Source organism: Macaca fascicularis, chromosome 1 (genome assembly GCF_037993035.2).
Source record: "Macaca fascicularis isolate 582-1 chromosome 1, T2T-MFA8v1.1".
Classification (NCBI taxonomy): Eukaryota; Metazoa; Chordata; class Mammalia; order Primates; family Cercopithecidae; genus Macaca; species Macaca fascicularis.
Genome location: NC_088375.1, coordinates 139190387 through 139205391, shown reverse-complemented (window position 1 = coordinate 139205391; position 15005 = coordinate 139190387). Strand labels below are relative to the sequence as shown.

Genomic DNA, 15005 nt, shown 5'->3' with positions numbered 1-15005 from the left:
CTTGAGGAGGCTGAGGTGGGAGCATCACTTGAGCCCAGGAGTTTCAGTTCAGCCTGAGCTACATAGCAAGACCCTGTCTCTAAGGAAAAGGAAAAGTTTTATGACTTTTCTGTGTTAAAATGGAATACATACATATTCATTATATATGCTTCTAGATGTATGTAGGTGGGTACATACATATATAAAGTACATATATACACATATGTAAATACATATATAAAGTACACTGTTGTGGACAGAAAGGATGTATGAATGGATGAGGTACAAGAGGGTAGAATTTTGTTTGAATTGTCAATTAGAAAAGAGCAATTTGGAAAGAGTGAGGTGCCTGAAAGCCTACAGCAACCATGAAGAAGCATCTTAATCTGAGTCTTAGTTTTGTTATCTGTAAAATAATCTCTGACGTTCCTTCCAACTCTCCCATCCTATTAGCAAGAGCTTTAGTTTGAAACGAGGCAATTAGGAAGGAACAGGTGTAGCTTTGAAGGCTTAGTAATATGATTTAAATGACATTCAAGGAAGATTCTCAGTGTCAAATTAGATGAATGAGAGTACAGAAGAGGTTAAGCGATGGAGAAACTGGCCAAGGACCTGCAATGAAGTTAATCCTGATGGCTGGCCTGGCACAAGGAAGATAAATAAAGACGCTGACCTGATAAATATCAGACAGAGAGGTGAAGGGATTTAGAAAAACAACCTAACTCAGGAATAAGGCTGTGGAATGGAGAGGGGACAGATGCCACTGGGTTGTGATGTCAGAATGTGGGGAGCTGCAGTCATTTGCCATGAATGATAAAAGAGAAGGCATAGTAATTGGAAGAGTGGTAGAGCCTGTGACAGACTTTTAACATAATGCCAGTGTTGTGCAGAGTTTCTCCCAGAGAGCATCTGGAAGAAAAAGAAAGCTCTCTCCAAGTACCACACAGTTGTGGTTTTCATGACTTTTCAGATTTCTGATGCAATGTCTTGCCTTGATCCCTTGCATGTGGATATTTCAGGTTCCTGAGTGGTCACTGACCCAGGTTTCCTCACCACCCTTTCAGGTTCCAATGAGCTGACCCCATGATTCATTGTTCCCCATGGGGTCAGCTCAGCCCTGTCAAGTCAAGGAGCTTGAGAAAGGTCCAGAGATGATAGTAAGAGGCCTAAAGAATAAGGCCCTTCTCTGAAGTCCTCTAGCTAGAGGTTACTGTGGAGTGGGGAGACCCCAGCCTTGCAGTGGGATTGGCTCCCTGCATGAGGTGGTCTGTGGATGGTGCAAGAAAGGGCAGAAGCTCAAAGGGTGGAGCAGAAGCAGCTGTGGATCCTGGAGCAGGGATGGAGGCTGCAGGGACTGTGTTAGGCTCCCAGTTTCAGTTTATGAATTCAGAGGGGAAATGGAGAGGCACTTTGAAACATTCTCTCTTGGACAACCATGCTATTTTTTTGTTTGTTTTTGTTGAGTCAGGGTCTCACTCTGTCTCCCAGGCTGGAGTTGACTGGCGCAGTCTCGGCTCACTGCAATCTCCGCTTCCTGGGTTCATGCAATTCTCCTGCCTCAACCAACAAGTAGCTGGAACTACAGGCGCGCGCCACCACACCCAGCTAATTTTTGTTATTTTTAGTAGAGATGGGGCTTTGTCATGTTGGCCAGTCTGGTCTCAAACTCCTGCCCTCAAGTGATCTGCTGGCCTCGGCCTCCCAAAATGCTGGGACTACAGGTGTGAGCCACTGTGCCTGGCCCCATGCAGTCTTTTAATTGGCCTTCAAATCCACACTCTCCCCTCCATCGTACATGCTACCTTTGGAGTCATCACTTTAGAATCCATCTGAAATTTTTGTCACAGTCCTGCTCAAAACTTCCAGTACTCCACTCCCAAGTCTAAATTCCTTAAGCCAGATCTAAGGTTCTTGATGATATCTATGGCCCTACCCTATCTAAATCAACCTCACAGTACCCCCTGAAAGTTCTCCCAGAAGAGTGCCACTGTTGCCCCCATGCTCATCCAGCTCCAGGCACTTGCATTTGCTGTGATTTGGCCTAGAGGCCCTTTCTTTCTGATCTACGTTCTATTCATCCTCAAGACCATATAGTAAGGGAATTTATTCTTTTTTTTTTTTACTAAAAATGTAACAAAAATGTTCAGATAGAGTTGAGAGAAAAAAGCCCTCATTAAATTATGTTAACATTTACTGAGTACTTGTTAAATTATCACATGAATTCCTGGAACAACCAGGATAAACAAACTCATTCTTGATTGGCAACCTGGATCTCAGAACTTCCTGTCCTGTATAAGTGGGGCCACGGCCAAGCTGCTGTGTTTTCTCTCAGCTGAGAGGGCAAAGAAATTAGTTCCTCCCACCCCCATTGAATGGGGCAACTAGTCGGTGCAGAGCCCACTACAGGCTTTAGAACAGACTTTGATGTTTTGGATAACACATAGAAAATCTTTTCATCTGGGACTCTAGAAACTTGGATTCCAGTTCTGGCCCTATTACCTCCTAGTAAGCGTTTTAGGCAAGTGCTGTCACCTTACTGGCTTTTGTTTTTTGATCTGGAAAGTGAGAAGTTGAACTGGTTGAATTGAAGGCCACTTTTCTTTCAGATTCCATCATTCAGTAATTATGGGCTGGGCATGGTGGCTCATGTCTGTAATACCAGCACTTTGGGAGGCTGAGGCGGGCGAATTGCCTGAGCTCAGGAGTTCGCGACCAGCCTGGGCAACACGGTGAAACCCTGTCTCTAGTAAAACACAAGAAATTAGCCAGGTGTGGCATCATGCGCCTGTAATCCCAGCTATTCGGGAGGCTGAGGCAGGAGAATTGCTTGAACCCAGGAGGCAGAGGTTGCAGTGAGCCGAGATCACACCACTGCATTCCAGCCTGGGCAACAGAGTGAGACTCCATCTCAAAACAACAACAACAACAACAACAACAAAAATGGTAATTAGAATCAAGGTTAGGGCATGTAGCCCAGGGTATGGTAGGGTATGAGCAAATTCCTATCAGACAGCAATTCCAGAATACTAGTTTCAAGGTGTAAGTTTTTGGAGGTGGTCTAAATTCCAATTTTGATTGTGACTGTATGCCCTTGAATGAGGCCACTTGTTTATGACTCCATCTGCCTCACTTGCAAGAGGAGACAGTATCAGTTGCAATCAATGAACCTAGCCAAAAAGGCTAAGTATAAATATCTGCTGAGTGCTTCAACATTCTTAGGGGAAAGAGATAAAGTTTTAATGATGTACTTTCCCACTGTACTTGCAGCCAAGTTGAATTTTGTAATATTCTTCCTGGTTTTAATCTTTAAAAGATGTAAACATTTTCATCATGGTATCCAAATATAGAACTCAGTTTCTTTGTTTCCCACAATTAAATATAATAATCAGAAAGGAAAATAGATGATTAACAGAAATGTAAATGGTAAGTTATTTAGTCCCCTCTCACCAAGACCAGTCTGAATCCTCTATTGTGAGAAGCCAGTCCATCACTAATGGGTCAATTACCTTGATTGACTCAGTGTTAGGACTTGCCATGAGTTCAGGACTTTCTATAACACTTCTGTGTTCTTTGTGACTCTAGGTGTACGCTGCTGGGATTATTTGGTGGGCTTTGTGGAGAGTCAAGGCCAGGATGAAATCAGATGGGGACATTATTATGACAATGTTTATTGTCTGTGACTTTGCTGGTATACTTGTTTCCTGCAACATTATTGGTCTTTAGCTGATTGGTGATAATTATCTGTAGTAGATCCATTCCTGATTTTTACAACTGACTCTCTGAGGTGGCAGTTCGCAACCTTTTTGGCACCAGGGACCAATTTTGTGGAAGAAAATTTTTCCATGGGACAGGGTAGGGAGGATGGTTTCAGGATGAAACTGTTCCACCTGAGATCATCAGGCATTAGATTCTCATAAGGAGCATGCAGCCTAAATCCCTCGCGTGTGCAGTTCACAGTAGGGTTGGTGCTCACATTAGAATCTAATGCCCTGCTGATCTGACAGGAGACGGAGCTCAAGTGATAATGCTCATTGGCCCACCGCTCATCTCCTGCTGTGTGGTCCAGTTCCCAACAGGCCACAAACTGGCCTGGTGTTTGGGGACCCCTGTTCTAAGGCACCATATCATGAAGGAAAGTAAGACATCTGCATGCTCTAGGGAAAAATGTAGATGATTCCTAAGCTCTGTAGTAAGCAAAACTAAATACTAATTAGGATTTATATTCTAAAGAATGGAGTGAGAAAATAGATGTAATAGTATTGTAATTTTTTTCTTTAAAAATTACTACTCTAAATGAAAACATATGACTTTGAACCATTCTTTTTCTTTTTTTTTTTTTTAAATGGAGTCTTACTCTGTCACCCAGGCTGGAGTGCAGTGGCATGATCTTGGCTCACTGCAACCTCCACCTCCCGGGTTCAAGTGATTCTTGTGCCTCAGCCTCCCGAGTAGCTGGGATTACAGGCATCCACCACCACGCCCGATTAATTTTTGTATTTTTAGTAGAGACGGGGTTTCACCGTGTTGGCCAGGCTGGTGTTGAACTCCTGACCTCAGGTGATTCACCCGCGTTGGCCTCCCAAAATGCTGGGATTACAGGTGTGAGCAACCACACCTGGTCTGAACCGTTTTTTAAAAAAAGGAATCTAAGCTGTTTATTTAAGAAGTGAAGCCAGAAGTCTACATTCCATTGTCTACCCCTTTCATGACTTTCTAGCCATTAGCTTCAACTCCTAAATATCCTTACCCTAGATCAAACCAAATGTTTACATTTTCTACGCTTAACCCAGGTAACAGAGACCTGCTGGAACATTATTCAACTCTGTGTATTGGGGCCACCACAAATTCAAGATCTCGTTCACTTAATTAAAAAAAAAAAAAAATTAACACTCTAGGTACCAGGCACCATGTAAGGGAAAGGGTATAAACGGTGAACAAAACTGTCAGGGTCTTTGCCCACAGGGAGCTTAGATTCTGAAAGGGAACAGAGGTGGCAATTAACTGAATGTTTGTATCAGAGAGATCCCTCACTCCTCTGCGCTGTGGGGTTACAGTGAGAAGACAGCTGTCTGTGAACCAGGAAGTGAGTCCTCAGACAACAGATTGGCCGGAGGTTTGATGTTGGACCTGTCAACCTCCAGAACTGCAAAAAATTTCTGTTACTTATTTCTATTATTTATGAGCACCCACTTGATGATAGTTTATGATAGCAGCCCAAACGGATTAAGACAGAGATAAGGAACAAGGGAAAGCAAATCAGGTGATTCTGTGTAGCGTGTGTCTTTCATCTTCAACCCGTAGGTCTGGCATAGTGTTTCACATTTAGTACGTCATCAGACAGGAAGTCAATCAAAAAAATATTGATTCAATAATAAAAAATAAAAAGTAAATATTTATTCAGTATGCACTATTTACCAGGCTTTATTTTAGGCTCTGAATATTTATCAGTGAAGGAGGCAGACAAGGAAGACTTTGCTCTCTTAGAACTTAAATACTGTAGCAAAGAGAGATGGGGAGTAAAGATGTCTGAAAAAAGAAATAAACATAATTCCATATAATAATAAGTAACATGAAATAAATAGAAGAAAATGGAAATTGGGGACGTTTTCAACAGGTTACTTTGTGGAGATGTCACTCGTGCTAAGACCAGGCAGAAGGCATCTGCAAGTATTGTGAAGAACAATCTATGCAGAGGAAATAGCAAGTACAGTGTCCTGGAGGTGGGGAGACTGGTGTGTTCAGTGAAAAGCAGGTAGTGTGACTGCAGCATGAGTGAGGAGGATGAGAGATGAAGATGTGGTCGGAGAGGAAGGAGGCATAAGGCTATGCTGGGTCGTTAGGCCATTGTAAAGTATTTGGCTTCTTATTGTGCCAAGAATAAACATTCCAGGTTTTAAGCAGTCCAAGTGAGAAATGATGTGGGCCTAAATCTAGGGTTTCAAACATTTTGTTCCATAATCCAAAGGAGGAAACATATTTTGTGTGGTGACTCCACCCATAAATATATATACATAAGCAAAAATTTAATGAGACAATACCCTTACCGTGAATGACGCCCTCTGAATTTTTCTGTTCTCTTTCACTGTAAAAGAAAGAAATGCTGGTTGTCACCCACAAAACTGATTTGATAACTCAGCAATGAGTGGCAATTTACAGTTTGTAAAACATTGGTTCACACTGAAGTGGTGACAGTAGAGATGAAGGGAAATGGGTGGATTCAGGATATATTTTACAGGTAGAGTTGACAGTAGTTATTGATGAACTGCTTACAGGAAAGTGAGGGAAAAGGCTTGATAAATGATGACTTTTTAATGATTTTGGCTTGAATAGATGGGAGAATGGTGATCCTAAGATAGGGAAAACTAAGGAAGAAGCAGGTTTGAAGGAAGAGATGGAGGAGAAATCAAGAAATCTTTTCTAAACACTTTTTAAAAATCTGATTATATATGTTATTATGCATACAGATTTGTAATATTAATTGCTCAAATTACAAGCCAACTATAAAAAACCTTTTTATATAGACTCTTAAATACATCTTAAACATTATTTTTATTTTCATCATAGAGATACAAATTGCCTCCTGGAATAAAAGAGAAAGAAATGTGATCCATGGTCTTGCCACACAAATATGACAATGCTTAGTTGTTTGATGTCTTCTTAATGTAACTTTTTCTATGCATAATTCTTTAATCATTACCTAAGCATTTATAAAACTAACTCATTAGGACTGGGATCATATAAACACTGTCCTAGTCTGTTTGTTTGGACTTCTATAACAAAATAACTTTCTACTGAGTAGTTTATAAACCACAGAAATTTACTTCTCACAGTTCTGGAGGTTGGGAAGTCCAAGATTACGGACTGGCAGATTCACTGTCTGGTGAAGACCTGCTTCCAGGTTTCATATCCTGGTTTATTAAAGATATCTTCTTATTGCATCCTCATATGGCAGAAGGGGTGGATGAACCTCCTTGGGCCTATTTGATAAGAGCAGTAATCTTATTCATGAGGTCTTCTCCCTCATCACTTCCCAAAGGCCCTATTTCTTAATCCCATCCTACCAACCTCGTAGGGTAGAATTTCAACATATGAATTTTTTGGGGGGACACTGACATTCAGACCGTAGCAAGCAGTTTAGAGATGATCGGATCTGGAGATAGTGAAGTTAATAATCATTGATGCTTAATAGGTAACTTAATTTTTTAAATAATAAAGTGATTTTAATGGGGAACTGAATAATCAAATGTTTTTCAAACTTTAAAAATCCATGCAAATAACATCAACATTTCCAACCAGTTTTGGATATGTGCCCATACTTGTACATATGAACACCATATACAGTCCTTCAACATCCATCCTTATCCCCACTGAGAATCATGAATACATTTTTTTTTTCATTTTTCAAATATATAAAAAATGATGAAATATGCCTGTACAAACTACATGTCCCCTTTCTGGTCCCTTTCACGCTTCTTCTGATGCATCTTTTTACAGCCTACTCCATGATCTCATTCCTTGATGACCAGTGATTTCATCAAGCCCGGCTGGCCTTTACTTTTACAGATAGCGAAGCTTATTTCACAGTTCTGAGAAGAGTGTTAGAGACTGTGTGTGTACTAATCTGAAATCCACATAACCAGTTTCTTTTTATATTTCAATGCTTATTGGGCACTTTGTATGAAGTATTGTTGTAGGTTTTATATAAACAAATATGAGAAAGAACATGAGGCCTGCCCTCAAGGAGTTTATAATCTAGGCTTGTTGCCAAGCAACTTTAAAAAGATAACCTTTTTATTTTAGAGCAGTTTTAAAGTTACAGAAAAATTGTGAAGCTAGTGCAGAGTGCCAGTATACCCCATATACCCTCAGTTTCTCCTTTGGTTAACATCTTAGGTTTGTTTGGTGTATAACTTTATAGTCAGTTTAAATCATACAACCTACAGAATTTTGAATTGTGACCTTTTCACTTTACAATGTATCATAAGCATTGTTTCCATTTAAAATGAATATTAATGCTAGCCAGATACTCTAGATATTACCTTTGCCAGCCACCTCATTTTTCAGATGAGGAAACTGAGGCACAGAGAGGTCTTAAGTGTTTTGGTTAAAACCAGAATATGGAATAAAACCGTACTTGCAGGCAGCTGTCTCAGGTCTCTGAATGTCACATGTTGCTGCTTCTCATCTACCAGGGAGAAGATATGAGGATGTAGGGACTGCTACTTCTCCACTCAACCAACCAACATTTACTGGGTACACACTGAGGATCAGCGATTGTGCTGGTGGTAGGGAAACAGCATGGAGCTGGCCAGTCCCCCTCCTCAAGGAGCTTCATTGTAAATGTCTGGGAGGTGAGATCACAAAACTAAAGGACATTGAGTTACCGTTTTACTGTGGTGAGGTGTCAAGGGCAGAGTGTACTGGGGAATGGGAGTGGAATAATTTCAGAGGGTTGGAGTGGTGGACTGAATAATAGCCCCCAAAGATGTCCATGTCCTAATCCCTGGAATCTGTGAATATGTTACTTTACGTGGCAAAAAGGACCCTGAAGATGTGATTAAGGATCTTCATGATCTTGGACTATCCAGGATGACCCAGTGTAATCACAAGAGTCCTTATAAGGGAAGGAGGGAGGCAGGAGAGTCAGAGGAGATGTGGCTGGAGATGCAGCTGTCAGTTTGATGGGATTGTTGGCTGGAGGCCAGGCCAGGGAACAAGAAACGTGGGCAGCCTCTACAGGCTGGGAAAGGCAAGACACAGATTCTCTGCGAGAGCTTCGAGAAGGAATGCAGCCCTGCCAGCGCTTTGATTTTGGTCCATAAGACCCATTCTGGACCTCAGACCTCCAGAACGATGAGAGAACCAATTTGTGTTGTTTGAAGCCACTAAATTTGTGGTAATTTGTTACAGCAGAAATAGGAAACTAGTGAGCTGGCTCTGTAGAGACTACTTTTTATGAAAAGAAAGACATGGTATTTAGATATTGTAGGAGTATAGAATGTTAGACTTAAAGGTTCATCTCTGCTCTATCTAATCCAATAGCTTCACTTTTTTAGTTGAAATTAATGATGAAAAAAGTATCTGCCAAACTTTTTCTTATTTAAACTGATTAGGTTACTTTTGTTTTGAAACTATATATGTAGCAGCATGATTCATGATAGCCCCAAACTGGAAACAGCCCAAATATCATCAATAATAGAGTAGAAAAAGAAATTGTTATATATTTCTTCAATATTACATAGCAACGAGAATGTATGAACTACAGTTACATGCAGTAATGTTGATGAATTGCTTGAACTCATGTCATTGTTGCTGGAAAGAAGCTGGATACAAAAGAGTTAATACCATATGATTCCATTTACATAAAGTTCAAAAATAGGCAAAACTAATCTATGATATTAAAAGTTACCTTGGATAGGGGTGGAGGCTAAGTAAGGACTGGGAGAGGGCAGAACGGAGACCTTTGGGACACTGGCAATGTTGTGTTTCTTGATCTGTGCTGGATATATGGGTGGGTTCACTTTGTGAAAATTCATATTAATTGTACAAACTTCTGCATGTTAGATAATAATAAAAAGGTGACTTAAAATAAAACTATATGAATGTGTATGATCTGAATGGTGGTTCTAACAATAGCTTGACCTAAAGAATATGAACTTTTAGAAGGAAAGCAATGAGCAAAATCCCCTGCTGGGTCCTTCCTGGATCCACTGCCCAAAAGGAGAGCCAACAATCCTCCGTGACTTTAGAATATTGACTATAAAATTTTGTCCTAAAATACATTTGAAACACTTGCTTTATGTGTCGACTTATTAACCTCTCTGCCTCCAGGACACATTATTTTTCAAGCTGGTGTTTAAAAATATTTAATTGTGGGTAAGTAATCTAGGTTGGAAAGGAAGTCTTTATAAGTTAAGGATAAATAACAGTTGCCTAGTGATGATCCTGTGGAAGAACAAGGCTTTCTGGTGTGTTTGGAATGGTCTTTACTAAGGGGACTCTTTATTTTAAGCAGGATGCAAGTGGAAAGCTAAGCCCAAAGCCTAACTAATGAGACCCTTCACACCAAATATTGTGGCAGGGTAATTTGTACAAAGCAGATGAATTCATTTTTAGAATGCTGAACAATTTATATATTAAAAAGTGTCTAGATTAAGATTAAATACATAATATGTATTTAAATAAAAATATTCAACAGTTTCAATGAAAAATAGAATTTTCTATGACAAATATGTTCTATAAGCTGTTCAGTCCTCACATAATTTTTGATTTCTTGCAAGTAATAATGAGTAGATAATAGTTGAATAACTTGGAGAAATTCTTGCTCTTCAGCAAACATTAAGGAGAACTTCAATTGAATTTAAGGAAGGTCTCTACCCTTCCAGGTTTGTGCTCTTTGTTTATTGTGTTTTTGAGGCCACAAGTGTGTGAGCACTACAAACATTCACTTATATTTGCTAATAAGGATAAGGGCCAACCCAGTACTTAGAATTCCCAAAGTACTTACATCAACCAGATTATTTCTTCACAAGGTTCATTATCACATATAATTCTGACCTCTAGTTTTTCTTTAAGCTTACCTAAGGTTGAAAAAGTTTTGGAGGATTCTTAAATTTTTTTTTTTTTACAACTTTGAGGGAGCTCAAATTATAAAGTTGGATATTGACTTAACACAGTTTGATTTTTGACAACTTATTTCCTACCAAATAAAATGAATTAAAGTTAGCACTCAGCTCTGGTAGAGAATATTAGAAACAACAACAATGATAACAGAAACACCCTGAAAACATAAATAAAAGGAAAACAATATGTAAACACTGCAGTGCTGAGTAGCTAGTCAAGAGAAAATATGAATGCTCTTATCTTTAGGTCAAAGCTGACAGGATTTTTATGTCAACTTAAGTAATAAAAGAAAGAATAATTTTATATGCTACTTTATCCATACTAGTACTTAGGTTACAAAATTGGTTGGGAGAAATTTTGGGACAATGATATATTGAAGAACAAATGAATAGAAAAGGAACATATCATGTACTACATAAAATTTTTAAATTTTTATTTTAAAATATTTTCTGGTTTATGAAGTCTCAGACTACTTGTTAAAATCAGTACTTATTTACTAAAATAATAACACTTAAAATACTTATTTACAACTATAATGTAAGAGTTTTTAAAATAAGATTGCCTCCTTTCTTCTCTCTCCTTACTTCTGTCCTTTCTCTCCATCTCTCCATCTCCTTACTCTCCATTAAGTGAGTAAGGTGCAGTGACAGACTTGCAGTGCTTCTCAATGTGCATTGAGGAGTTTATTCAATGTAGGTTCTCATTCAGTAGGTCTGTGGTTGATCCTGGAAATCTGTGTGTGTAATACACTGCCAGGGGATGCCGATGCTGTTGGACCTTGGACTAGAATTTGAATAGCAAGGATTGTAAAGAACATGTATTCGTCCATTCTCAAACTGCTATAAAGAACGACCTGAGACCGAGTAATTTATGAAGAAAAGAGGTTTGACTGACTCACAGTTCCACAGGCTGTACAGGAAGCATGGCTAGGAGGCCTCAGGTGACTTACAATCATGGCAGAAGGCAAAGGGGAAGCTGGCACGTCATACCATGGAGGAGTGGGAGAGAGAGAGAGTGAGGGGGGAACTGCCATGCACTTTTTAAAAATTATACTTTAAGTTCTGGGGTACATGTGCACAATGTACCGGTTTGTTACATAAGTATACATGTGCCACGTTGGTTTGCTGCACCCATCAACTCATTGTTTACATTAGATATTTCTCCTAATGCTATCCCTTCCCCAGCCCACCACCCCTGACAGTCTCCAGTGTGCGATGTTCCCCTCCCTGTGTCCATGTGTTCTCATTGTTCAGCTCCCTCTTATGAGTGAAAACATGTAGTGTTTGGTTTTCTGTCCTCTGATAATTTGCTGAGAATGATGGTTTCCAGCTTCATGTCCCTGCAAAGGACATGAACTCATCCTTTTTTTTAGGCTGCATAGTATTCCATGGTGTATATGTGCCACATTTTCTTTATCCAGTCTATTACTGATGGACATTTGGGGTGGTTCCAAGTCTTTGCTATTGTGAATAGTGCTACAATAAACATACGTGTGCATGTGTCTTTATAGCAGCATGATTTATAATCCTTTGGGTATATACCCAGTAATGGGATTGCTGGGTCAAATGGCATTTCTAGTTCTAGATCCTTGAGGAATGACCACAATGTCTTCCACAATGGTTGAACTAATTTACACTCCCTGCAACGTGTAAAAGTGTTCCTATTTCTCCACATCCTCTCCAGCACCTGTTGTTTCCTGACTTTTTAATGATCACCATTCTAACTGGCGTGAGATGGTATCTCATTGTGGTTTTGATTTGCATTTTGCTAATGACAAGTGATGATGAGCATTTTTTCATGAGTCTGTTGGCTGCATAAATGTCTCCTTTTGAGAAGTGTCTGTTCATGTCCTTTGCTCACTTTTTGATGGCGTTGTTTTATTCTTGTAAATTTGATTACATTCTCTGTAGATTCTGGATATTAACCCTTTGTCAGATGGACAGATTGCAAAAATTTTCTCCCATTCTGTAAGTTGCCTGTTAACTCTGCTGATAGTTTCTTTTGCTGTGCAAACTTTAGTTTAATTAGATTCCATTTGTCTATTTTGGCTTTTGTTGCCATTGCTTTTAGTGTTTTAGCCATGAACTCTTTGCCCATGCCTATGTCCTGAATGGTACTGCCTAGGTTTTCTTCTAGGGTTTTTACGATTTTAAGTCTTACATTTAAATCTTTAATCCATCTTGAGTTAATTTTTGTATAAGGTGTAAGGAAGGGATCTAGTTTCAGCTTTCTACATATGGCTAGCCAGTTTTCCCAGCACCATTTATTAAATAGGGAATCGTTTCCCCATTTCTTGTTTTTGTCAGGTTTGTCAAAGATCAGATGGTTGTAGATGTGTGGTGTTATTTCTGAGGCCTCTGTTTTGTTCCATTGGTCTATATCTCTGTTTTGGTACCAGTACCATGCTGTTTTGGTTACTGTAGCCTTGTATTATAGTTTGAAGTCAGGTAGCTTGATGCCTCCAGCTTTGTTCTTTTGGCTTAGGATTGCCTTGGCTATGTGGGCTTTTTTTTGGTTCCATATGAAATTTAAAGTAGTTTTTTCCAATTCTGTGAAGAAAGTCATTGATAGCTTGATGGGGATGGCATTGAATCTATAAATTACTTTGAGTAGTATAGCATTTTCATGATATTGATTCTTCCTATCTATGAGCATGGAATGTTCTTCCATTTGTTTGTGTCCTCTTTTATTTCGTTGAGCAGTGGTTTGTAGTTCTCCTTGAAGAGTTCTTCACATCCCTTGTAAGTTGGATTCCTAGGTATTTTATTCTCTTTGAAGCTATTATGAATGGGAGTTCATTCATTATTTGGCTTTCTGTCTGTTATTGGTGTGTAGGAATGCTTGTGATTTTTGCACATTGATTTTGTATCCTGAGACTCTGCTAAAGTTGCTTATCAGTTTAAGGAGATTTGGGGCTGAGATGATGGGGTTTTCTAAATATACAATCATGTCATCTGCAAACAGGGACAGTTTTACTTCCTCTTTTTCTATTTGAATACCCTTTATTTCTTTCTCTTGCCTGATTGCCCTGACCAGAACTTCCAACACTATGTTGAATAGGAGTGGTGAGAGAGGGCATCCTTGTCTTGTGCCAGTTTTCACAGGGAATGTTTCCAGTTTTTGCCCATTCAGTATGACATTGGCTGTGGGTTTGTCATAAATAGTTCTTATTATTTTGAGATGCAGTCCATCAATACCTAGTTTATTCAGAGTTTTTAGCATGAAGGACTGTTGAATTTTGTCAAAGGTGTTTTCCACATCTATTGAGATAATCATGTGGTTTTGTCATTGGTTCTGTTAATGTGATGGATTACGTTTATTGATTTGCATACGTTGAACCAGCCTTGCATCCCAGGGATGAAGCCGACTTAATCGTGGTGGATAAGCTTTTTGATGTGCTGCTGGATTCAGTTTGCCAGCATTTTATTGAGGATTTTCCCATCAATGTTCATCGGGGATGTTGGCCTATAATTCTCTTTTTTTGTTGTGTCTCTGCCAGGCTTTGGTATCAGGATAATGCTGGCCTCATAAAATGAGTTAGAGAGGATTCCTTCTTTTTCTATTGAATGGAATAGCTTCAGAAGGAATGGTACAAACTCCTCTTTGTACCTCAGGTAGAATTCGGCCGCGAATCCATCTGGTCCTGGACTTTTTTTTGTTAGTAGGCTATTAATTATTGCCTTAATTTCAGAACCTGTTACTGGTTTATTCAGAGATTTGACTTCTTCCTGGTTTAGTCTTGGGAGGGTGTATGTGTCCAGGAATTTGTCCATTTCTTCTAGATTTTCTAATTTATGTGCGTAGAGGTGTTTATAGTATTCTCTGATGGTAGTTTGTATTTCTGTGGGATTGGTGGTGATATCCCCTTTATCATTTTTTATTCTGCCTATTTGATTCTTCTCTCTTTTCTTCTTTATTAGTCTTGCTAGCAGTCTATCTATTTTGTTGATCTTTTCAAAAAACCATCTCCTTGATTCATTGATTTTTTTAAAGGGTTTTTTTTTGTGTATCTAGGTCCTACAGTTCTGCTCTCATCTTAGTTATTTCTTGTCTTCTGCTAGCTTTTGAATGTGTTTATTCTTGCTTCTCTAGTTCTTTTAATTGTGATATTAGGGTATTGATTTTAGATCTTTTCTGCTTTCTCTTGAGGGCATCAAGTGCTATAAATTTCCCTTTACACACTGCTTTAAATGTGTCCCAGAGATTCTGGTATGTTGTGTCTTAGTTATCATTGGTTTTAAATAACATATTTATTTCTTCCTTCATTTTGTTATGTACCCAGTAGTCATTCAGGAGCAGGTTGTTCAGTTTCCACATAGTTGAGTGGTTTTGAGTGAGTTTCTTAATCCTGAGTTCTAATTTGATTGCACTGTTGTCTGAGAGATAGTTTGTTACGATTTCTG

The 15005-nt window shown here is 39.1% G+C and overlaps 2 protein-coding genes across 3 annotated transcripts in view; one reads left to right on the top strand and one right to left on the bottom strand.

The window, feature by feature from the left end:
• The window catches only part of TLCD4 (TLC domain containing 4), a 94911-nt gene extending 85338 nt beyond the window's left edge, over window positions 1–9573 (top strand). The window contains exon 7 of the mRNA XM_074001101.1: window positions 8172–9573. Within this exon, the coding sequence (XP_073857202.1) occupies window positions 8172–8184 (13 nt within the window). The 3' untranslated portion in view covers window positions 8185–9573. The remainder of the gene's footprint in view (window positions 1–8171) is intronic.
• ALG14 (ALG14 UDP-N-acetylglucosaminyltransferase subunit) overlaps window positions 1–15005 on the bottom strand; it is a 307938-nt gene that overhangs the window by 272079 nt on the left and 20854 nt on the right. For both annotated transcript variants that reach the window (XM_065518529.1, XM_074001144.1), the window contains one exon: window positions 6024–6061. In XM_065518529.1, the coding sequence (XP_065374601.1) occupies window positions 6024–6061 (38 nt within the window). The remainder of the gene's footprint in view (window positions 1–6023; window positions 6062–15005) is intronic.